Here is a 24,314-nt window from a genome sequence, read left to right as displayed (position 1 = left end):
GGGTCACGGGAGGAGATATACTAACCTCCTCCCGTGACCCAACGCTCAGTATATCGTGGGCATACCGAGAGCGCAGCAGCCAGGACGGATCCCGACAATACTGGCGAGATCCACCCAGCAACATGAGTGACAGCGGGCTCTACACGCTCTCTCCCCCATTCGTTCCTCCAGTCATCGCTGGAGGATCGGAGAGGGGAATCCGCTCACTGCAGGGAGACAATTGGGAAGTGAGCAGATCGGTGCATGTTTCTGCTCACTTCCCGATCGATAGAGCTGACCTGTGACAGCTTCTTTGTCACAGGTCGGCTCTAACTATGAGGATGAGTGGAAATAATTCACCTCATAGTTCTCCTTTAAGCAAAATCGGTGCCTTCTGCTGTGAATTTTGAGGATGAATGGCTTCATAGGAGGCTACAGAGGTTCAGTTACTGCTTGTTAGGATTTCCTAAACAGATTATTGGATACGTTTCCTTTACTCAGATGAAGTTAGATGACTTCGCTTGAAATGCTCAACGCTGTTCCCCTACATACTTGTGCATCCTTACCTACCACCCGCTCCGCACGCACACACTTTTTTTTTCTCCTTAGCCCCCCTCTCACCCCCCTTTCTTCTCTCCTACCCTAGTAATACCACCTTCTCTCAAATGTACCATTCCTTCACCTTTTTCCTTCCCCTTCCTCACCACTCTAAAATTACATATTACCCCCATCATTATGCTACAGCCCCTCCCCAGTCGCACTTATATTCATCTCCTGATGAAAGTTAGACAACCATTCAGTCTGGACAAAGTTCGCTCCCCTTTTATTCCCCATTCCCTACCTTTATCATTCTAGACAAAGGTTTCACAGAAGATGGAGTTATTTGCTTTAGTATCAATGGCCACAGCTCCAGACACCATAAATTGAAGACATTATGTTCTCATGATTTCGTATTATACTTTTCTGAAATATTGTGTTGTCCGCTGTCATAACCTCAAAATCTCCTGCACTTACTGCCCATTATGACATTTATGATTATTTGCAATATCCCCAACTTTACACATTCTGGAACAAATTTAAAAAATATAAACAGAAAACCTTTTCAAAAAGCAGGCTGCAAGTACTGTACAATAAAATACTTCTAAAACCTCAACCTTGATCATGCAAGAACTCCTAGAAGTTGTAGTTTATGTAGCAGATTGCACAACGGAGAGAAATGAGGTGCATGAACTGCTGAAACCACCATGACCTGGGCCAATTAGAAAGCTAAAAGTCAGGTAGATTGCCATTTTTTATTTTCTTATTTTAACCAGTTGAAGTCCGCGGTGTTAAACCCCCTTCCCATCCAGGCCATTTTTCAGTATTCAGCGCTGCGGTACTTTGACTGACATTTATTCCGTCATGCAACGCTGTACTTAAAATTAATTTTATACCATTTTTTGCGGACAGATAGAGCTTACTTATGGTGGTATTATTTTTTACTATATTAAAGTAAAAATAACTGAAATTAAAAAAAAAAAAAAAAAAATGTGAGGGGTTTAGGAGGGGGGGCACGCAGCCAGCAGATATACACGATCGGCAGGCTATAGAGCCGCTGATCGCATATATGTTAAAACAGCCGGTAACGGCTCTATGCATTGCACAGGTTTTTTCTGCCTGTGCGCGCCCGTGAGCAGAAAAAAAATGCCGTCTGGAGACGGCAACCCGCCAATGCAGCTGTGCCGTCCGTCGTTTTTTTTTTCAATGGGCGGACGGCAACTGGTTAAACTTGAGCGCTTGCTGAATAACTTTTTGAAAGGGTTTCTAAAATTTTGAATCCAAAGCCTTTACTTGTTCTTTTTTTAATTAATTGGCCTGCTGTAGAAATAAAAAAGCAGCTCTCACTTTAAAACTTATTCTATCTCCAGGGCTGTCTCCACCCAGATTTACCACACTGCGATCCAAAGCCAGTCCTCTTTCAAGTTAAACCATGACCAACAAGATTTCAACCCATTTTCAACCCAATGTTAAGTTTTAGAATGCAGGTTAAAAATTAAGTAAAAGCTATAAGTCGTGCCGTTTTCCAATGCTGAAAACCAACATACTGCACTAAACCAAATTGTATATACTTAAAAAGAGGAACTCTGGGCAAATTTACAAAATTAACCCTTGAAGTGGGGTTACCCCCACATTGCAAGGATTGAAAGAGAACTGAAGCCAAGCCTTTTTTGCTTTAGCTCTCTTTTGGGTCACAGGAGTACATTTACTAGAGTACTATGTCCCAAACCCAGAGTATAGTGGCCTACTGCCCGCTATATGCCGATAGCGAAAAGCCGGGAAGGATAACCAACAATATTCTCAGGATCCACCCCACCACCTGACAGCTGGCTCTGCCACTCTAGAGCCAGAACCAGCTGTGCTTGTACCCTCCCCTTTGTTTGAATTGCTCAACAGGGCTTCTAGTGAGTGCTGGAGAACCCCGAGAGGGGAGGGAGGAATCCCTGCGGGGAGGGGTGACTGATGGTCAACGTTCTCTGCGGGGAGAAACTTTGAGCTAAGCTATCAGCGGTTTGTGATCGCTCAGGTCTTCAGCTATAGAGCCAGGGTGTGAGTGAGTGAGTAAGTGAGGGTGCAGTAGCACAGGCCGGCTCAAAGTATTGGGAAAAGTACATTTTACTGTCCCAATAGTTCTCAGGTTTAATACAAATTCATTGACTTGCATAGGACATGAGGACGTTGAGGGACATACCACAGCCAGAGCGGAGGGACAGAGAGGCGAGTGGGCACAGCCGTAGGAACAAAGATCGAGTGAATATATATATTTTTTTATTTTAGAACCTAGACCAAAAACAGCACTTTGTAATTTTATCCAGAGTTCTTCTTTAAATAGTTGATCAAGTGATATATAAAAAGCACAAAAAAAAAAGTGAAGAAATTACTATTTTGTAGAGATCAGTTTATGTGTATGTAAACCCTAATAATCAACTTCTCTTATTTGCTACCTTTTAGTCTGGAAAATATACAATTCACAGTTTTTTTGTTGTATCTGTTCAAAATGAGCAAAAAATACCCGATTTTGCCAGAAACCAACAGAGCTCAAGGAGGAGTTATGGAGATGACAAGAGGTCAGTGTTCTTCATAATCCATCATAAATGAAGATGGCAAGGCTGACATGTGTTTTGGATTTCAGAGGCAAATATATCAAGTGTCATGTCAAAATGAAACATAGGGGCACATTAACAGTTATTTGTCTGTACTTGCAGTGTGTTTAAGGGGATAAAAATGGAGAAATGTGCACATTTGGCAGAGATATACTAAATAGGTTTTTTTTAATGGTTATGCATTGATATGCGCTTGAAACCAGTTATAAACATGATAAATAAGTACACTATCCATTACTGTAAAATACATATCCTGACAGATTCATCCAATAAATGCCGTGCAAATTAAAAAGTGAACTGTGTTTAAGCAAGGTACTAATTCTCTTTCTATAGCTCGCAAAGACGACTAGCTTTTGCCCTTCCTGGAGACAAATAGTTATGTATTAATGATTCAGACGCACTGAAGATTAGGAACGTGCAAAGGCTTGTCAAGAATATGTTAGAAGCACTTGCACATTAACAGAAGTAATATGTTACAACAAAAGAAAAATAGGGAAACTGCACATAAAGAGCACACAGTAACAATACAATTAGTGCTGGTTACTATTAGGAAGAGGCATTGAATTACTACTAGAGGGGTCTAGAAGCAATTCTAAAGTAATTAAACTTCGGGCACTGCCGAAAGAAAGGGCTGGACTCACCACACTGTCACTCTGTGGCTTAGACCATTTGGTATGGTCCAGAGCAAAAATAGTGTACTCAGAGAGTAAAGCAGGCTCTGCTATCATCCCGGCCAGAAGCTGCACCATACAATGCAATGGAATGAGGAGATAAATCATCATCAGACAGCAAGAAAAAAAATGGAATGTTCATTTAACAATATGTTTCAAGCAAAATTGATGATTTCACATTTCACCACAATACAGGTCATTAAGAAAAACCATAATCATAAAATAGATGTTGCAGCCAAATTCAGCCACTCTAGTGTCTATTGTAGTTCAAAAACTGGACATTTTGGCTGCGCTTCACATTACCCCCTGGCAAGTTTTCACAAATGTCATCCCCCCTCAATGGGTGTATTCAAATACATAAAGAAACAGAATGGAAAAAGAAAATGTATATATAACGTGTGTCTACGTAAGGGATACATATACACCAGCACATAATTTAGAGTGCAATGCATTGGATCTTCTGTCAGGCTTTTCTTCAGGATGTGTATTTTCCGATCACTTGATTTATACCCAAGGTATTGTTTTAAAGAACATGCCGTTTTCCCTCTCTGAATTAATTATACATTCCTATGGATTATAATGACCGTGTCATCAGGAATGCACCTGTCAACAGCCTGTCCAATGAGAATGTTTCATTTGCCATTTGCTCACACTTGTGAGATGTAGTGCGAAGAGAGTGGTTTCCTGGCTAATATACTTTTAGAAGTTTAAAATGGTAAAACTCTTCAATTTAAAGTACACCTTTCCTCAGCAGTTCAATAATTGCTTTGGAAACTAAAATCGGTTGCCAAAGACTGAGCAAAAGGAACTGCGTGCTCTTAGGTTACCTGACATACACTACTTGAGAAATGTCCCATCATTTTCAAGCATTAAACATGCGTCTTTCCTGCCCCAGCACTCACAGGGAACCCAAGAACAAAATATTGGAGCTGCTACTGCTGACCTGTTTTTAAAAGTGTAGCTCTCCTGATCTGCCATTCTCATTCTCAATTAACCACCCAGTGAAAATCTGTGAACCAGAGCAAATATGGAGAAGTAAACTTGTGCAATTGTTCCAGGTCATCAAAGCAAGCAGTGAAGCATATATTGGCAAGAGCTCTGGAACACTGTGGTTATGCTTCAATGATCGCAACAGATCTCTCCATATTGGAAGAGGAGCCCCCAAAATAATTATTCACATGTGGAAAGTACATTATTGCAATGCAGATCATTGAGATAATGGGTTCACTATGTTTTAATAAGAAGAACAGTTTAGAGAAGGTTACAAAATAGGGTATGCTTAAAAGGAAACTGTAGTTTTATTTAAAAAAAATAAAGTTTCCATTGATGAAATATGATGTACTGCTCAACACTAAAAAGAAAACATTTTCTTCACTGTAGGCCAGCTTAGAAAAAAACCCTTTGATGTAAAACAAAGTCTTGGTTATGATGTTCTCATCCAAACACTCTGTACTGGCCTTAAAGAAGAACTCCAGGAAATGCTTTTGTATTAACCCTTGCAGTGGGGCAATGTAAGGGTTAAGCTAGTTTGTGTCTAGGTGCTAAAATAACAAAAAGATACATCCCTCCCGCTCCCTCCAGCATGTTCCCTCCTCTGCAGCACATGGAATGTTCCTCAGTGCCCTCATGTCTATGTACAGTGTATAGACATGATGATTTAACTAAGACCACTGCAGAAGAGGGGGAACGACATTCCAGGGACCAGTCTAAGAAGCCGCCTCAGAGCTTAGTGTGAATATATCTTTGCGGTTTTTGTTAACCTATACACAAACAAGCAGTTAATCCTTGCAGGGTGGGGGTGGCCCCACTACAAGGGTTATTAAAAAACAATTCCCAGAGTTCTTCTTTAACAGTAGTCCATTTTTCTATTGGGCCAGTTGGATGATGGAATATTTAGTCTGATGGTCTTAAGGGCAATAAAATTAGAATAGCCTGCTGAATGCTACATATGAATGAGAGTGCTGGCTGATTAGTTCATTAAAGTATCATTTAATAAAAGGTGGACTTTAAAAGACAGTTTTATGGCATCTGATATGGGAACTGAACACTGTAGTGTCAATGACACATATAATGGCAATCTCTTTCTGAAAAGCGAAACTATTACTAACACATTTAAACCCTTTCCACACCTGTGTGCGCATGTCAATATGTGTGCCCCCCAACACGCAGTATGTGTGCGTTGTCATCCATTCTAAATGGCATCCCAATGCACATACACCGTGCAAAGAAACGCATCTGCCCTTAAGTATACCACAACCCATATATATTGTATACATAAATGCAATGTTCACTGTGGTGTGCTGAGTGCCGGAATGTCTTTTTGGGAATTGAGGCTCATTAACGACCCTCTGAAAGTTAATCGGCTGCTTTAACCTAATGCAAGTCCATCCAGTTATGGCGGCACAGGAATTCTTGCTTTTATAGTGTCTAGTCAAAACCTATTTCTACGAGAGAAGCGTTCTACTATGAGAAACGTAAAAGTATACAATATATATGTTTCATCTCAAGATGGATTGCACTTTTTCTAAAAGTAAAATTTATAAGAAGAAAAAGGTCTTGTATATGAAGAATGTTAACTATCACCCCGGAAAATCACCTCTAAAGTCGATACAACTCTAACAAATACACCAGGATAATGGAGTTACATTACACTGCTTTGTAGAAGGAGAAATATGCATAAATGATCATATATGCACGTTATGCTATGGTGTAAAATAAAAAATGTTAACAAGATTACAAAAATTCAAGAATGTAATGAACCTTAAGTGCTCGTAAGACAAATGCCGCAAGCACACACTGCCCGCTCAGCATTGCAGTCATCGGAAGCCCTCCCCTCAGGAGGGGCAGGCTTACGAGGATCGCAAGTACGATCTGCCTGTCCAATATGGGCAGATTGTACAAGCTTTTAATTACCTTACAACCATCGCAAGACGAAAGTCGTGCAATGGTTGTAAAGTGTATTTTTTTTAAACACCTGAAAAGTCCCTATTGTACCTACTTGACATTGGTCAAAGGTTCAGCAATTATTGAGAGTCATTGGATAACCATGGCAGCTAGACAACCGGTATTTTAAAAAACATAAGTCAGCAACAGCAGCCTCCACAGTCTTAGAACGTGGTTCTTTGGACAAAGTTTAGCATAAAAAGCCCATTTTTGGGAGGTAGAGAAGTAAAATGTTACAACTGTTTAGATTTTTTTTGCCATGTGTCTCCCTGTTGGGGAGAATTTGCTCACTTTCCCTGCGACCACAGACAAAAAACAAATCTGATAGGTGCTCTAACCCCACTATACCATGCTTTTATTTCAGAAATATTTTTGCTCACTTCCTATCCTCTCGACTGTATAAGAAGCGAGAAAAGTTTTTATGTAGGTTGCCATGGATATCACAGGCTGGACTTAGCCGCCTTTGTTCTTCTTCATTACATAGGGGATGTAGCAGAAAATAGATAAAATAGCTTTATGCTTCAAAAGTTCTGCTTACAGTAAATGGCAAGGACACTGCATTTTTTTGACAAGATCAACATTTATTTTTTGTACGTGCTAAAAGTATTGTTAGTCTGAAAAGTGACTAATGCAACCACCACATCTAACAACTGGTAAGGTGCAATCTAATTTTTGTTGTTGGATTTTATTATCCTTTAGGTACAGGTCTAATATAGATACAGAGAAGACATTTAAAAACATATAGATTAATAATGTGAATTTCAAAATTCAATATCATCGCTTGGGATAATAGAAAATAGTATGGCAAGACATTTTTCTTCTATATAAAAACATAGTAAAAAGGGAAAATTCCTGATGAAAATTAGGATTTAGTTAGGCAGGCACTCACTGAAAACCTAGATCTGGTCAGTGCTCTACTGCAATAGGAAGCATCTTGCATTGGATTTAAAGAGACACTATGAAATATTTTCAGTAACTGCACATTTTATTTATAGGTTACCCCTCTATATCTGATATGCAGCCAGAACACTTCTGTATAACTTTGCAGATAAGGATGACCATATACCATCTAATCTGTTTGTTTAGGAACACATAAATCTGATCCTCAGATTAGTTTTTTTTCATCTGATATGCACACCCACTATTTAGCTTTTGTTGAACAATCTATTATTATTGACTATTCTAGTGTGTCTGGCTATCCTCATCTCTAGCAAACAAAAATATTTAATGGGGAAAAAAAATCAAACCTGCCTAACAGCTGGATTAGTCCACGTTTCATTGATCCCCTAATAAGTTTTCTTAGATATACAGAATATGTGAAACAGATCAACAATGTAGATAACCTTAATCATGTATTTTAATGTTCAAAAACATTGGTTTCTATGTTTAGCTGTATATATGTATATGAGGACTGCTGTAGTTGTTCATGACATATTCAGGCTCAGATTTGTGCTGTTCCTCTTACATCAAGTCTACTAAAAAGGGACTGTCTGACTGAAAACAGTTTATAATGACAACAAACATCAATAGTGCTTATGGCAGCTAAAAATCATGGGACCATTAGCTTAGAGCTTTGGTTCTCAACTGGTGGGTCGTGACCCCATGTTCAGTGGGTCGCCGCATGCCTTCCACTTTTCTAGTTGAGAGGCTTCTTGGACTCACCCTGGCGCAGCACTGTCAGTTGTCACACACGAGCAGCCATTCAAAATATGCTGCCCGGTGCCGAGTGTCGACTTGAGGTGGGGTGGGCTGGGGGTATGGCCATCGAGGAACTTCATCCATACATGCACAGCTTACAGCTTCTTCGCGTGCCCTGGCCCCTCTACAGACACGCATGTGAGCTGTATAAGCAATGCACATATGGATGGAGCTCCATCACAGCACAGAAGCCCACACTGGACCCCAGGTTAAGGATCTACTCCAGTTCTCGTAAGGTAGGGAGAGTATATGTGTGTGTGAGAATGTGTCTGTGGTTTGTTGTGTCGGTCAGTGTTTTTGAGGGTCACACTGGTACAGTGCGTTCATTGCACAGCCCCATGCAATTAATGCACTGTACCACGCAATCACACACTACTGTGCGTTCTGTGGGAGGTGCGTTGCATTGCCATTCCTTTTAAAAGCGCCCCAAACGCACATTCCACTCACAGTTCAATCGCCTGCACCGAAACGCGTGGTACGCAATGCCATCCATTCCATTGCAGTGCGACTTGGGTCATGATTTAATGACCAAGGACAAATGTGGGTCCTGAGGTTACACAGGTTGAGAACCACTGGCTTAGAGTAAGCATATTGGAAGAAGTGGTTTTTCTATTCATAAAATCGAGAAAGTGGTACTTTCTACAGGAAACCTGAACTGATAGAAATACATAAGCTGCAATTTAGGATTGCCTTCTAAAAATGCTAGCTTTAAGGTTCTGGCTATAGCACTTTCTCAGACACTGACCTGGAAGGAGCACAATTCCAATCAAGCAGGCATTACTGACCCGCATACCTTTTTTGAGTCTGGGAACGCAGCAAAGCCAATGGAACACGTATTTAAAAAATGCTGATATGTGACCCACTGATTTAAAGTGATACTAAAAAAAGGGAGCGAGCTAGGAGCAGTTTTGTTAATAGTTAAGATACATGAATGCATTTTTAAGTTTCAACCCATGAGTTTAGTGTCACTTTACATTAAATATGAATATTAGTCAAAGGACTTCTTTTAAGTGAGGGAAAGCAATTCCCCCTGCAGTCTGTGTACAAACAAAGATCCTGCAATAGCTGATATGACTAACAGATTGACAAACTAAGCAATTACCAACCTCTTTGTCAGGAGTTGCTGTGTTGTCATCCTGCTGATCTGTCATTGAAGAAGCACGACTTCTGTTTCCTGATGGTGTTGATCTTGGATGACCCTAAAACACAAAAGAGCTTTTGGTAATCAATCTCAAAATTCCACCTATGGACCTCCTATAGTTTTACAGTTATATTTGTATGCTGCCCTGTATTAAAAGTGATATGCAAAGTACATTTTTAAAGTCATTATCATTAGTGTAAAAGTTTGTCAGTCACTGTTATTGAGATGGCCAAGTGATTATAAGTCATCAGCATTGCTGTATGTTATAAGGGCTATTTCCAGCTAAAGCGAGCATGGCGATAGTGGAACAAGAGCCTTTGGCAGGTATTAGGTTTTAAAGTCAGATATCAAACTACAGTGACAACAACAATGCATAAGCATGTCTCCGTGACCAGTTTCTTTTAAAACACATTACAATGCTAATTAACCTGTAACATTACTGCCCTGAGTTACCCTAATAAGCACAACTGATTTGCAATGAAGAAAAAAAAAATTCAACACATTAATGACTACAAAAAATATATTTGGTAGAACAGTAAGCAGAGGGAGGATGAATAAATGTATAACACAGAAGATGGTCTGAGCACCATAAAAGCCATTATATATTTCTCTCACCTCTGCCTCACATAGGTTGCTTTGACTTTATCTGGGCCATGCATTTAAGATAATCTAAAACTTGCTATTTTTGCCAACAGCCAGATTGTCAAGGTGTCTTCAAGAATGATGGGCAAAGGTTTGTAAACTTTTTTAGGAATTAGTCAGTTCTGTCCAGTAGACAGAGATTCCCCCACAAGAGGCGGGGCAAAATCATCTAATGAGACACTTGTTATGTGAATATCTGTTTAAGATACCTTGGCAGATTTCCACTGACTTCCTTTTGTGTTTCTGTGTACCAATGGGGAAATTCCCTTTACTTCTTATCCCAAACAGCAACAAATAAATCCAGAGTTTTAACCCCTCCCTACTCTATTCAAAATCATTTTCCACTAGTACATAAGGGTACACAGGAATCATAGACATTTGGGTTATACTGCCACCTACAAGAGGATATGGACAATGGCAAAATAAAAAATAAAACAGTGGCCAGCCAGCCACTCCCAGCATGCCTTAGTTTTTTAACAAAGGAGTGCCCAGTAAGATCATAAACACAGAGGGATGTGACCTGTATTAGCAGCTGTCACTGCCGTTGCCGGTCCAGATATCGGCTGTGCACGATGCGGCCGGGACCGGCTCTGCGACAGGAGATTAAAAGGGAGTTCAGTAAACTAACTCCCTTTGATCTTCTCTCCAGTCCCGGAATGCAGGAAGTGATGTATATTACATCACTTCCTGCATTCAGTGTCACTCTCCAGCTACAGAAGCTGATGAAGCAGATCTCGGCTTCATCAGCTTCTCTGGGGGTCCCTAGGTGACATTAGGGGTCTTGGAGACCCCTGAAGTCTCCATAATGAGGACCTGTCATGTAAATTGGCTATCACATAGGGGACTTCTTAGCCCCCCATGTAATAGCAATAGAGTTGTGTGGGGGGAAAAAAGTAATAACAAAAAATTTTTCTTTTTTCATTTTTTTGTTCTTTAATTTTTGTAAGTCCCCGCCCCCCACATACACACGCAGATATGCGTCGGTGCGCCTACGTGCGAAAACGACAATTGCGCCTATTGTGCCGCACATGTTACATATTGCCGCAAACGTCAGAGTGAGAGCAATCATTTTAGAGCCATCAATCACTGATAACACTAAACTGATGAGCGGTAAAAGCGTGTATGGGCAATTTTCAGTTTGGTCGTTTCTTGCGATTTTGCGGGCGCACACAATTTTAAGGCTTGACATGTTTGGTGACCCCGTCTTTTATATTTTACCAAAAATATGGGTAAGAATAAATGTTTTATAACATAACGTAGGGAAACTTTTTTTTTACGGTACTTTTTTCAATATATAGAAAAAATTAAAAAAAATAACACCCCCCCAGTGGGGATTATATACCTCCAAAAGAAAGCTCTATCTGTCCCCAGAAAATATTAACATATATTGCAAGGCTATAGTCCGGTCATGCTGACTGGTGACATTTTTGACTGACTGGTGCACAATTTATATATATATATATATATGATAGATAGAGAGAGAGTTAATGATTGCATGTATTACATTGGACATTCAATTAGTTTCATGGATTTAAAATTATCCGATTATCTGAATTGAAAAACTCAGCCAGCCAATCAGACCAAATAACCATTTTTTTTAAATTTAACATAACACACCAAATTAGATCACAAGCCCCCTATGTGATAGCATATTGGAGAGGACAGGTTGTCTTTAAGGTTACATTAGGGGTCTATTAGACCCCTAGGGTCACCTTTCCACTTCCACAAGAGATATTCAATCACAAAATGGCTTGAATAGCTTCAGCCAGGGAATGATAGCTGCCTGCATAGGCAGCTGAACGTAAACACAGCAGGCAGTGGGTGTGTGCAATAGCCAGCCTGCTATTGGTTATTGCAATTTGCAATAGCCACTAGCAGGCTGAGCGTTTCGGCCACGGTGTGGCCGGTGTCCGTGTTGACAATGATTCTCATTATCTATTATATTTATTAGTTGTTGAAGCCCTAATATTTTGCATAGCGAGAATCTGAGAGTGGTTGACTATAATGCCGACTTTAACTCCCCCATTAGAACGCCTATAAATTGGGCTTTAGCTTGGGGTGGAGCTAACAGCCAGCAAAAACAGAAAAAAAAATATGCTTTTATTTCCCAACCTAATCACAGGTCTAAACAGGACCGAGTGCTACATGTCCTTTGTCACCCTGGGCTTCAACACAGTTTATATTAATTGTTCTTTAGGGATGGATTACACCATCTCCCTGTGTTAATCGCATGACTCCGTGCAATTACAATGAGGTACATTGCGTGTAGGGATGAACCAATATAATTTTTTCAAGACCAAGTACCGATACTTTTCCTCAAGTACTCACCTATACCAATTACGGATCAATTTAGCTCAAATACAAGATAAAAACCTTGAGCACTTGAGAACCAACTGCTGGGAACTGGAGGGTTCAAATGAGCAAAGGAGACTTACTGAGACACTACATGTCTCTTGCAATAAGGAGCAGTGGCAGGAAGGTGCTGCCTTATACTTAATGGCAGGAACAAAGAGCAGAGTGGATGCGCGTTGCCACCTAGTGATGCAGCACTCAGCTCCTTAGCATTTACTAATGCCACCCAACAAATCTAATAACCGAATAAAGTACGGTCTCCAAAGCTATTGCTGAGGATGTGCACATCCATATAGCTGACAGAAAGAGATTTGCTCTAGCAGCTTGTAACAAAGTCTTTATAATTTTTTTTTTAACCCAAATATCTATGAATCATGCGTGCCTCAATGAAGGAAAATGAAATTGTTTTGGCTATACAGTAATTCTATTACTCTTTTGTAAGTGTATATTAAGCAAAAGGTCATTCTTTCAACTTGTTCATCAAGACTGACAGCACTGTTGAAAACAATTGAGAACAGATGCATTCCTTATAATCTCTCCAATACCTCTTTTCTTCTCTCCGATCACAACCTTATAATTTTCACAGTCTCCCAATCTTCGAACCCCTATCCCTCCAAATCAGTAAACTATTGCATGTAGAAACCTTCACCACTTTATCCCTTTACTTCTCTACAGACTACTTATTAGACAAAATCTCGCCCCTGTTTTGCCCTGACCTGATCACTTCTGTCAACAACAGCACCCTTCAATCCAGCCTGGACATACTCGTTCGTCTTGCTACAAACAGAATTAGGCCGCAACAGCTAAAGTTCTGACAAACAGGCAACAATATAAGTCTCAAAAGACATAGCCACGCTCTTGAGCGAGTGTGGCATAAAACTGTATCCCTGCAAGACTTCACCCTCTATAAATCTGCCTTCTGAAAATACATTTCCTCCCTCTCTGCTACCAAACAGGCCTATTACATCACTTTCATTAACACCCTCCCATCAAGTCCTTGTTGACACTTTTTTTTTAGCTTTAGTGGTCTACTTGTCCTCCACCGACTAACTTATTCACTGCCTAGGAAATTGCTAATCATTTCAAAAAGATAGATGCAGTTAGTGATGCAGTCTCCATTGTCTAGATACCACACCTACTTAACTTACCATGTCTACCACCACATTCCATATTTTCTTCTTTTGACCCTGTTACTACAGAGGTGGTTGCTAAACTTTGCATGACGTTCATCTAGCCAAGATGCCCCGGGGCACCATTACCTGGTAACTAGTCCGATCATACTCTTGCTCTATTCTTTCCTCTCTAATGCACAACTTTAATACTTCCCCCTCTAGTGGCATCTTCCCTTGCCCCCTAAAACATGCAATGGTGACCGCCATTCTTAAAAGGCTGACACCAGACCCCACCTTTCTTAACAACTTAAGACCTGTCTCCTTGCTTATGTTTATCTCCAAACGTCTACAACACCTAGTCAACAACCTTCTGAGCCGCTACCTCACTGACAACCTTCTTAAGTCTTTACACTGTTGCTTTTGCTGGCAACACTCGACTGAAGCTCCCATAAAGCTCCCTAACGACCCACTAACCTCTAAAACCAATGGCCACAACTCATTACTCATACAACTAGACCCTTCAGCTGCCTTTGATAAAGTTGACACCAACTCCTGCTCATAAAACTCCAACTTTTTGGCCTCCTTTGCCACCTCATTGGCCTACCAATACACAGGCTATCCCCCCTTCAATGTACAAAGAATGCTGCTGCCAGACTGATTCACCTTACCAACTGTTCACTATCCGCTACCCCACTCTGCCATTTCCTCTATCTGGCTTCCGTTCATCCAATTAACATAATTCAAAATACTAACTAAAACAGGCAAAGCCACCCACAACTCTCCTTGTGAGCACTATCAGAAATCCTGTCTCAAAATATCACCAAAACGGTCCTCTTTGCCCCTTCCATTACCTCCTGCTATCTAGCTTCCTTGTCATCTCCATCTCTCACCTCCAGGACTTCTCCAGAGCCTCTCCCCATCCGCTGAAAATCTCTCTCTGCTCCCTCAATGGAACCCTGTAAACCAATCTCTCTCTTCTTCCCACCTATACCAAAAAATTGAACTCGTACTTTTTTCATCAACTCAACCCCTCCCTCCCCCTGCGCACACAAACACACAGCTTTTTTTTCCACTTTCCCCAACCTTTTGTAAGCTCTCCCGAGCAGGGTCCTCCTAACACTCTTGCTTTGAATTGTTTTATAACTATACGGTCTATCTTTATTTTGTAATGTGCTAATCAAACTATTGACCCTGCAAATCCTGTATAATAATAACAACCCTCCCTCTTAGTCTGGATGCTGCTTTGCAAAGAATAGAATATCTGTCGGAAGTTCAGCTTGACATACTAACACTGAACTGGAAAATGAAAATCTCAGTACAAGTACTCTCACAACCTTAAGCTGCATAACACACCTTCAGGCACTCCACCTTTTAACAATGTAGTTCTTTGATGCACACACCCTGAATCACACATTGTATGACCAAGATTTCCTGCACAATGATCAAAAAAGATTGCTCATCCCATAAAACAACAAATCCAAATGTGAATGTACTCATAATGCTTTGTAGTGTTCATCAATGTTAGGTCCTTTTGCTATGCTGTTCTAATGTTTGCTATTCACTGGCAATTTAATCATTCAGAAATGAAAACAATTGAGGAATATTTAAAGCTATGCACCTTAATTGCAGTAGGAAAAAAAGAAAAACATTTTTAAAACGTACTGTGTAAAAGAAGAGTCACGTTAAAAAGTACAACCCATGGAAACTAGGGATGCACCAATACCATTTTTTTCAAGACCAAGTACAAGTACTATTCCTCAAGTACTCACCGATACCAAATATGGATACTTTTTACATGTGACATTTTTCTAAAACAATGCAGACTAATGATTTTAGGACACATCTGCCCAGTCACAGCTGCAAGCCCTGCGACCCTGGTAGTTCTGCCACTGACTCCAAGCTGTAAAGGGACTACAAATCCCAGCAATACCTTATACAGCAATGCAGAATACCATCAGCTATAGGGGGGGACTACAAATCCTAGCAATACATTATACAACAATGCAGAAAGGCACTGGCTATAGAGGACTACAAATCCCAGCAATCCATTATACAGCAATACAGAGTACCATCAGTTATTGAGGACTACAAATCCCAGCAATAAATTATACAGAGATGCAGAATAATATGAAGCTACATACTCTGTTGCTCACCAGGGCTGTGTGGCATCTCAGGAGGCTGTGCGGGGTCTGACCAGAGCTGCATATGGGGGAAAATCAGGGCTGCGTGTAGCATCTCACCAAGGCTCTGTGCTGCGTCTCCCCAGGGCTGTGCCAGTCTCTGCAGGCAGCAGGAAGGAGGAGATGTGGGGCCGGACCGGCACTGTAAAAGACAGCCGAGGCAGGCTGCCTGAGGTCCCCGGAAAGTGCTGGACCTTAGGCAGCTGCTCCTGTTTAAAAATTTAAGGGACCGGTATCGGCCCTTTAGTTTCAAGTACTCTTGAAAATGCTCAGTATTAGTATCGGTGCATCCCTAATGGAAACTGTTGACCTTTTTGACATATCTAGTCAAGCAAACATTAGCAGGGTTATTCACTAAGGGGTGAAGAGTTTGGAGAAGGCAGGGGAAGTAAACAATCTAGGACAACATAACTGAACTGGAAAGTGAGCTGAATTGGAGATTTTTTCAAAATCAGCTATTTTTGCCTAGCTTGTTCACTACTCCTGACTTCTCCAAACTCTTCACCCTCTTGTGAATAACCCTGTAGATTTTCATTTAAACGGTGTCTACAAACACTGAAAATTTGTCTTTTTAGTAAATTTATTCAACACAAATGTCAAAAGATGTAATCGTATACTGTGGAAAAAGTGGGTACTCCCTTGGCCTCAGAAACTGGTCCTGCCCCCTTTTAGCAGAAATGACTTGTTGTAGGCATTTAGCATAACTACTCTCCAGTCTCCGACATTGACATGCTTCCATTTTTGACAACTTTTCCAAGCAATATTCCTTTAGTTGCAAGATATTTGTGGGTTTCCTTGCACGAAATGCTTGATTAAAATCCCCCTACATTTTAAAGGGGTCAAATCTAGGTCAGTCCACGAAAACTCATTGTCTTCTTTTTAAACTATTCCTTGGTGGATTTGCTAGTGTGCTTCAAATCATTATGTTGAAAGATCCATTTCCGGATCCGAATTCAAACTTTCAGAAACATGGCCTCACTATTTCAATATGTACAGTTAGATATGATGCAGAATTCATAAATGACTCGATCACTGCAGCAGCAAATGAGCCCACAACTTTAATGTTTCCACCACAATGCTTTACAGTTGGCATGAGGTTCTTCTCCTGAAATTCTGTCTACAGTTTGCACCAAACATGTCTACAATTACTGCGGCCAACAACTCTGTAGTTGATTCTTCAGTCTATGGCATATTGTTCCAGAAGGCCTGGTCTTTTTTCAATATGTTCCAAGACAAACTATAGTATTGCTCTAGTGTTCTTTTTGGACAGCAACTACCTTTTCTTGGCATACCTCCCATGGTAAATTGGTGCAATCTCCAAGTGTTGGATGCATACACTTTCACACCAACTGTTGCAAGAGTTACCTACAGATCCTGCAGTGACATTTTAGGTTTCTTGAAGACTTCTTTTAGTATTGAACTGTTATCTGTTGGGCTGAATTTGCTAGGCCAAACAGTCCTCCACAAATTAGCAGTCATTTGAAACCTTGTGTATGCCACATGCAAACTTTTTTCTTACAGTAGAATGCTTAATATTAAATAATGTAAATGTTGTGTCATTTCTTCAAGTATAACACATTAAACTGTAGGCACCGTTTGAATGAACATTCAATTTCTGCCTTTTCAAATATATTAACAAAAGTAAACAATTTTCATGGGTGTACTTACATTGTCACATGATTGTAATAGGCAAATCCACCCTCTATTTGTCCTCGTGACCACTTACACTGGGATTGAAAGGGAGAGAAAATCCAAACTTCTGACCTATTAATGGTCAAAACATGTATAGAGGGGAAATCTTTAATGAGGAGACTTGTTTGGGTGACAACTGTATGATAGGAGTTATCCCACTTTAGAGAGATTTCCTCTCACTTTAGTGTATCTACAGTACACGAAGTGAAGGAAAATTTCCCAAACAGGAAACAGAAGGCAAGACTGAATGGAGCCAAACTTCTACAGTAGGGATTCTAGGAGTATGGCTCCATTCATGTCTGTGGGGATTAGGGACAAACATTGAATGCATTGTGGAACACCGTCATGGAGAAGAGAGTATGCACCAGGGTGAAGGTTTTCTACGTTAGGGCTTGTTCACACCAGACTGCTATAACAGTCCATTTTAGCGTACAGGCTGGTGTTCGCTGTGTGCTACAATGCAAGGCCCTGTGTACCTCATTTTTTTGTTTACACTTTATTGGAATTTGACATTTCAATAATTGGTCATTATTGCAGCTAAGCTGACATTAGTTGAGGTACGGAGAAATGTAGCATGTCCACATTATTTTGCTCTGCAACCTACCTCAACACATCATTGTGGTTTTAACAGGGTACATAGTAAACAGTTGTTTTCAATGTGCCCTTGTGGTGAAAGGTGTTGATCAGTTGCTAAAAAACGCCAGTATCCGCAGATGGTGTGAACGAGAAGTTAGATTAGCAAAGGGGACCAGGGGCTTTTGTACAAAAACTGTAGTTGTCGTTTAACTCACTTCACGTTAAAATCTGCTATTATAACACATGCAGGCTACGATCAAAACAAACAGCGGCAATTTTTAAATTCAAGTTCTTCTTGGAAAAAACAACCATCATAACTCGCTTGCAAATATGATGCAGCTATGTAAAAACCTTTTGAAGTGACAGATCCAGTACAAATGCCACTTATTTATAAGATAAAACAATCTTATAAGTAAATCAAATTCCTAAAGTCTATAGTACGCCCACCTCCACACAGAAGTACACAGTGAAGCTTACCAAACTGTATGACTAGTGATGAAAGGGGGGCTTGGTGCTAACCCAGTGCAAAACTGCATCGGACACAGCACCCTCCCAGCCCAATCAGTTGTGGCACAGACAAGCCCTGCCCTGCAGCTAAACACAATGAGGTAGGGAATGTTTCTGCTTCAACTGATTGGGCTGACAGGGTGGTGTATCAGTTATAGTTTTGCTCAGGCTTGGGTGAACTGGGTTCACACCAAGCAGCTGTTCTCTTTGTAATCAATAGAGGGCATCCATAGATCTCTCCACAGGAACCACCCGCAATGAAACGGCCTGCACCAATGCAAACTCCAGTCAAAAAATTATAACCACTTGTGGCAGGTTACACCTTGGGAGGCCGCAAGAGAAAACACTCCAAATCTTGCAGTCCACAGGTGGGAAGAGTGATGTCTGATGCTGTTACATACTGTTTAAGTGTATGCAAGCTGTTCCACTTAAAATGGAATTTATATGATCTGGACAATTTGAGTTTGTTTTTTTTGCTTTCTCCTGGGGTGTAACTTATGTTACACCCCAGGAGAAAGTATGGTTGCCCATCAACTGAGTTGGAAGTATGAAGTGGTGCAGGCTGTTTCAATGCGAGCGATTCCTGGGAACACTTCGCTGGATACCCTCTATTGAGTGTTGTATGGCCTTTTCTAATGAGGTCATACAGTCTGGTAAGCTGTAATGTGCTTTTGAGTGAAGGTGGATGCACAGATACCAATTTTTTCAAGACCAAGTACCGATACTTTTCCACAAGTACTTCCTGATTGTAATAGACGTACCGGGTTACGGTCCACTATCGGGCTCCAACGCCGTCCTGCGCAGGCGCGCCGTGGTAGCCCCTCACCTCCTAGCAGGGACTCAGTAGTGCGCAGGCACTCCCTGGGACTCCGCCCACCTCATTCGAGCAGTTGGCTTAAAGCTGCTGCTCACTGATTGATCGGTGTCCTACTGTTGATTGTAGCAGGACACTGATCAATCAGTGTCTGCCTTGCTGCCCTTAGGAATCATCAGCCACAAGCAGGTCATCGGATCCAAGAGTCTCAGGGCTCTACCATTGACCACCAAACAAACCGCAAGTAGAGGCTTATGCCTCCTGGCTACCAGTACACTACTATAGTGCTGTTGTGCTGAACTTCATACACCTGCTAGCTAAACTCCTTGCTATTGCTCACAGCCATTAACTCTGTGTGATATTGCTGTTGTGCTGAACTTCATACACCTGCTAGCTAAACTCCTTGCTGTTGCTCACAGCCATTAACCCTGTGTGCTATTGTTGTTGTGCTGAACTTCATACCCTGCTCTCTAACTACCAGAGGAGTGGCACTTCCATTGTTGCCAAGGGGAGTATGATGTTAAGCAGCCCTCGATCTGCCTAACCAAATACAGGGCAACAGAGTTCAGCTGCACAACTGATCCCCATCCACGAAACTCCGCAGTTGCGATCCATTCCCATAGATAAGAGAAGCGAGGCTTTACACTGATACCAATTCCTTTATTTTTAGGGTTACGCAACAGTTTTCTAAAACAATACAGACTAATGATTTAGGACAGTGGTGGAGCGCCTGTGACCCTGGTAGTTCTGCCACTGACTCCAAGCTGTAGGGGGACAAATCCCAGCAATACAGAATATGAAGCTACATATTCTGTGTTGCTCTCCAGGGCTGTAATGGGGTCTCAGGAGGCTGCATTCGAGTCTAATCAGGGCGTCCCCCCATATCTGTGTGCGGCACCTCCTATGGCTGCATTGGGGTCTCAGTAGGGCTCTGCGGGCTGTGGAAAGGAGGAGGTGACGATATATATGGTCAGACCAGCGCTGTAAAGGACAGCTGCTGTGAGGTCGCAAGCAGCCTGGTGAGGTCCCCAGCAAGTTAGGACCTTATGGCAGCTGCTCCTGTTCAAAAATGTAAAGGGCAGGTATCAGCCTTTAGTGTTAGGGCATTTTCACAGGTACTGCCCGGTATCGGTGCATCCCTAGCACCAAGGTGTCTACCATTTTTATTACAGGAAGCGCCTGCACAGAGGCAAGGTTTCACACTGAATTACTGCACAGATTTGGAAGAAATACACGGAGCACACCAAGATTCAAATAAGAATGCACCTGCCTCTTGTATTTAGACAATATTTGCTTATCTCGGAGTTCAACTTTAACCCCTTTTGCTGTCAGCGCCATATGCCTTATGGGAGCTGGCTGTGATGGTAAAGTGTGGCGCTAATATTATGCGTTAAAAAAAAATGGAACTGCCACCATATTAATCTACAAGGTCCCTGCTCTCAGTAAATAGAGTGGGGGAGGGGAGGTTGTGAATAATTTTCCTAAAATGTGGATTATGACATGTGTGCAAAAAAGCACTCTGACAGCAAAATGGTTAAAGTATCTAAAGCAGGTATTGCATGAGCCCTGCTTAAAGCGGACCTTTACACTCAAACATTAAATTCTACCTATGCATCCCTCCACGTATGATGATTAATAATAACAGACATGTCAGGTGCAAAATGCTGTGATTCTGAAATAATTACATTTGCTGAGCATTCACTTTCTGCTTTGAAAAGGCAAATTACTTCAGGTTTGCCTTGCCGTCAGCAGAGCATTGCTGGGAAATCTCATCTGGAATCTCAGGGAAAGGCATTTTCCTCCCCTGAGATGATGTGCATAGTCACATGTTCTGGTCACATGTGCCAGAAATCCAGGAAGTAATAGGAGAGCTAGTAATCTGCCCTTAGTAAACATGGCAACTGTCAGAAGACTGGGGAAGAAAAGAGAAGGTATGCAAATACAAAACCTGCAATTATCAAGAAGTATGCGTTTGTAGATTGTCATTACTAAACATTTCTAAAGGTGTCTTTGTTGTTATTTTAAAGATGTGGGTAAAGTTCCACCTGACTATTATTGTACGATGATCGCAGGTGATCGTACAATAATCGTACGTTAATGGGCAGCATGCGACCGCATTTACTGTACGGTCGTACGATTTTCGTATAACGAGCATGCTAGAAAACCTGCCGAAAATCGTACAATTTTCGGCGGGTTGGTAGCGCGATCGCAAGACGAAAGCTGCACGACCCGAGGTGCGTAAGCGCACACTGCCCGCTCACCATTGCAATCATCTGCAAGCCCTCGCCTCAGCAGGGGGACTTGCGATGATCGCAAGTACGATCTGCCTGTTCATGATGGGCAGGTCGTACTAAATTTTTATCACCTTACAACCATCGCACAATGAAAGTCGTGCGATGGTTGTAAGGTGTATGGCCACCTTTAGGCCTCATTCACACACGAATCGGCCTGCGCGTACAGCTCCGTGCTGCGTGCGGGGCCGTACCAAGTAGCTGCCGGGAAGGACAGGTGCTGCGTGTGATTAGAACACAGCCCCGGTCCTTCTCTATGGGGCTACGCGGCCGTACGCCCCCCTACGCTCACCTCATTTGCAGGTCCGTAGGGGTGCGGGTGATCGTATCCATACGCCGCCGGAATGGAACATGTATGCGTCCCGGACAGAAAACCCGCATCCCTACAGACCTGCAAATGAGGTGAGCGTAGGGGGGCGTACGGCCGTGTAGCCCCATAGAGAAGGACGGGGGCTGCGTTCTAATCACACGCAGCACCTGTCCTTCTCGGCAGCTACTTGGTACGGCCCCACACGAAGCACGGATCTGTACGTGCAGGCCGATTCATGTGTGAATGGGGCCTAAATGATGTGCAGGGGCTTGGTGTGAACACGGCTCACATAGAACTGTCTCTGACACACCCCCTCCAGGCCCAATCCGTTGCTATAAAAGGGGCGGGGAATACCCCTGTCTCAACTGACTGGGATGGGAGGTGTCAATCAAAATTTTGCAGGGGCTTGGGTAAACTGGGGTCACAGCAACCTCCACACATCAATGTTTATTTTCATTTATTTATATCAGTACCCAGAAAAACTTTCCAGCACATTAGATACTAGCAGCACGTCATTAGTCTTGCAGTCTGACAGCATGCAATGATCGTGTCACTGCAGAAAATAGTGAGTGGTCCCTGTCCTACCTGTGGCTGTGGACTCACTGAGCTCCTTACAGGGGATTGCTCCTCAGTGATCTTCTGCTTCAGCTTCTTAAACATGTTGTCACGGGGGAGGTGCAGCAGCTTTCCAATGGGTGAGAGAGCCTTCGATCAAGAGGAGCTATAAGAGAATACACGGTGTGAGTTCGGCTACTAGTACGACTGGACAGGTTATATCAGCCCGTATTAGAATCACCTAACCGGAAATGGGATTATACAGGTGAGACAGCTCTTCGCCACATAGCCACACATACATAAAAACAGACCTGTCACCTATGTCATATCCCTATAAATATAAGACTTTACATAGGAATGAATGTACACAATACTTTTTGCACCGGGTCTCGATTTCTTCCGCTTCCTAGTGTCAAGTGGTCACAGGCACTCACCGTGAGCTAACGGGCCTACGTACTGCGCATGTGCGGCCAACGTGGAGCTACGGGACGATGGAAGGGACATGACAACTGAATAAGGATGGCAACGCTAACCCCGCCCATCCTTGTATATGACTCCTAAGACCAGAGAAAAAAATGTATTATACTTTTTTTTTAGCATTGATGTATACGTGCTGAATTGTTTTATCAGACTACATAACCTTTCCTTAAACCGGGATAATAAATAGACTAGGTTATTGGGGGGGGTTTTACAGGCTTGTAGTTGTTTTTAGTATGGGATTGTAAATGAATTCTAAAGCTCGTTTTCCTACGAACGTTCAGACTAAAAAACATTGCTAGAACTTTTGAGAATGCCATGTTCCAAATTTAATTTCATTTTATTATTTGATTGTGTAGTGAATGGAGTTCCCCTAAAACAGCATTCACTGTTAGAATTGTATTGGTTCGATTTAATTTTTTTTCATCAAGGTGATCAAAAAAGATTGACAATTTGGTGCCATTAACTATTTGAAAATAAATGTTTCAGGAAAGAAAAAAAATTCTACCATTTTATTGCCAGTGCTCTGACAGATTGCTGGACTGCATTTGAAAACTTGACCGTGTCACTTCCAGTGATGCGGTTGCTCTCAACAGTTGCTGGTGGTGTCAGCTGAACTTGCAAGCGCAGAACAGCTGATCTGGTCCAGAATTTTCACAGGCTACTTGCCTCTATTGCACATGTGTGGTGAAGCCCGTGGGTCAAGAAAATTCACAGGCGATTCCAGGATTCTACCAGAACACCAGCTTCAGTTGCTGTTGTACGACTGCTTCACATTAGTTTAGTAGAGGAGTATCTTGTTCTATGAAGCCACCCTAAAGCTGGCCATATACTCTAATATTTTCTTTGTTTCACATTCATTCAGCCTGCAGGTACAGTGGTGTAGGATTTGGTTCTGTTTAACCCCAGGAGTGGTGATTAACACAAGCGCTGTACTGACTTCTAATGTGCTGCGAGGTGAGGGAATCTCGTGAGTGTTCATTAATGCTCGCCTTACACCAGCAGAACGTCGGTTTTAGAACGTTTGTTTTTGACCTTAGTGGTGAAAAAATAAATAAAAAAAGAATGGAAATTTTTTCTTAAACTTCAAAACCTCATTTGTTTAAAGAACGAATGTTAAAATCAAGTGAAATGTAGAAGGAATTCACCAAGTACCTGATGGCATTATCGAATGTTCTGAAGAAATGTTTTATAGGAATTCTCATATGAAAATCTACCAGTGTATACCCATCTT

General features: G+C 41.7%; 1 protein-coding gene across 1 annotated transcript in view; it reads right to left on the bottom strand.

The window, feature by feature from the left end:
- The window catches only part of GOLGA4 (golgin A4), a 112,860-nt gene extending 89,786 nt beyond the window's left edge, over positions 1 to 23,074 (bottom strand). The window contains 3 exon segments of the mRNA XM_018557803.1: positions 9,538 to 9,630; positions 22,634 to 22,769; positions 22,915 to 23,074. Coding sequence (XP_018413305.1) covers positions 9,538 to 9,630; positions 22,634 to 22,708 — 168 coding nt within the window. The 5' untranslated portion in view covers positions 22,709 to 22,769; positions 22,915 to 23,074.
- Between the last annotated feature and the right edge of the window lie 1,240 nt (positions 23,075 to 24,314).

This window comes from Nanorana parkeri, unplaced genomic scaffold, assembly GCF_000935625.1.
Source record: "Nanorana parkeri isolate BGI_ZX_2015 unplaced genomic scaffold, ASM93562v1 scaffold304, whole genome shotgun sequence".
Classification (NCBI taxonomy): domain Eukaryota; kingdom Metazoa; phylum Chordata; class Amphibia; order Anura; family Dicroglossidae; genus Nanorana; species Nanorana parkeri.
The sequence above is the reverse complement of the archived record's forward strand: the minus strand, read 5'-3'. Positions and strand labels throughout refer to the sequence as shown.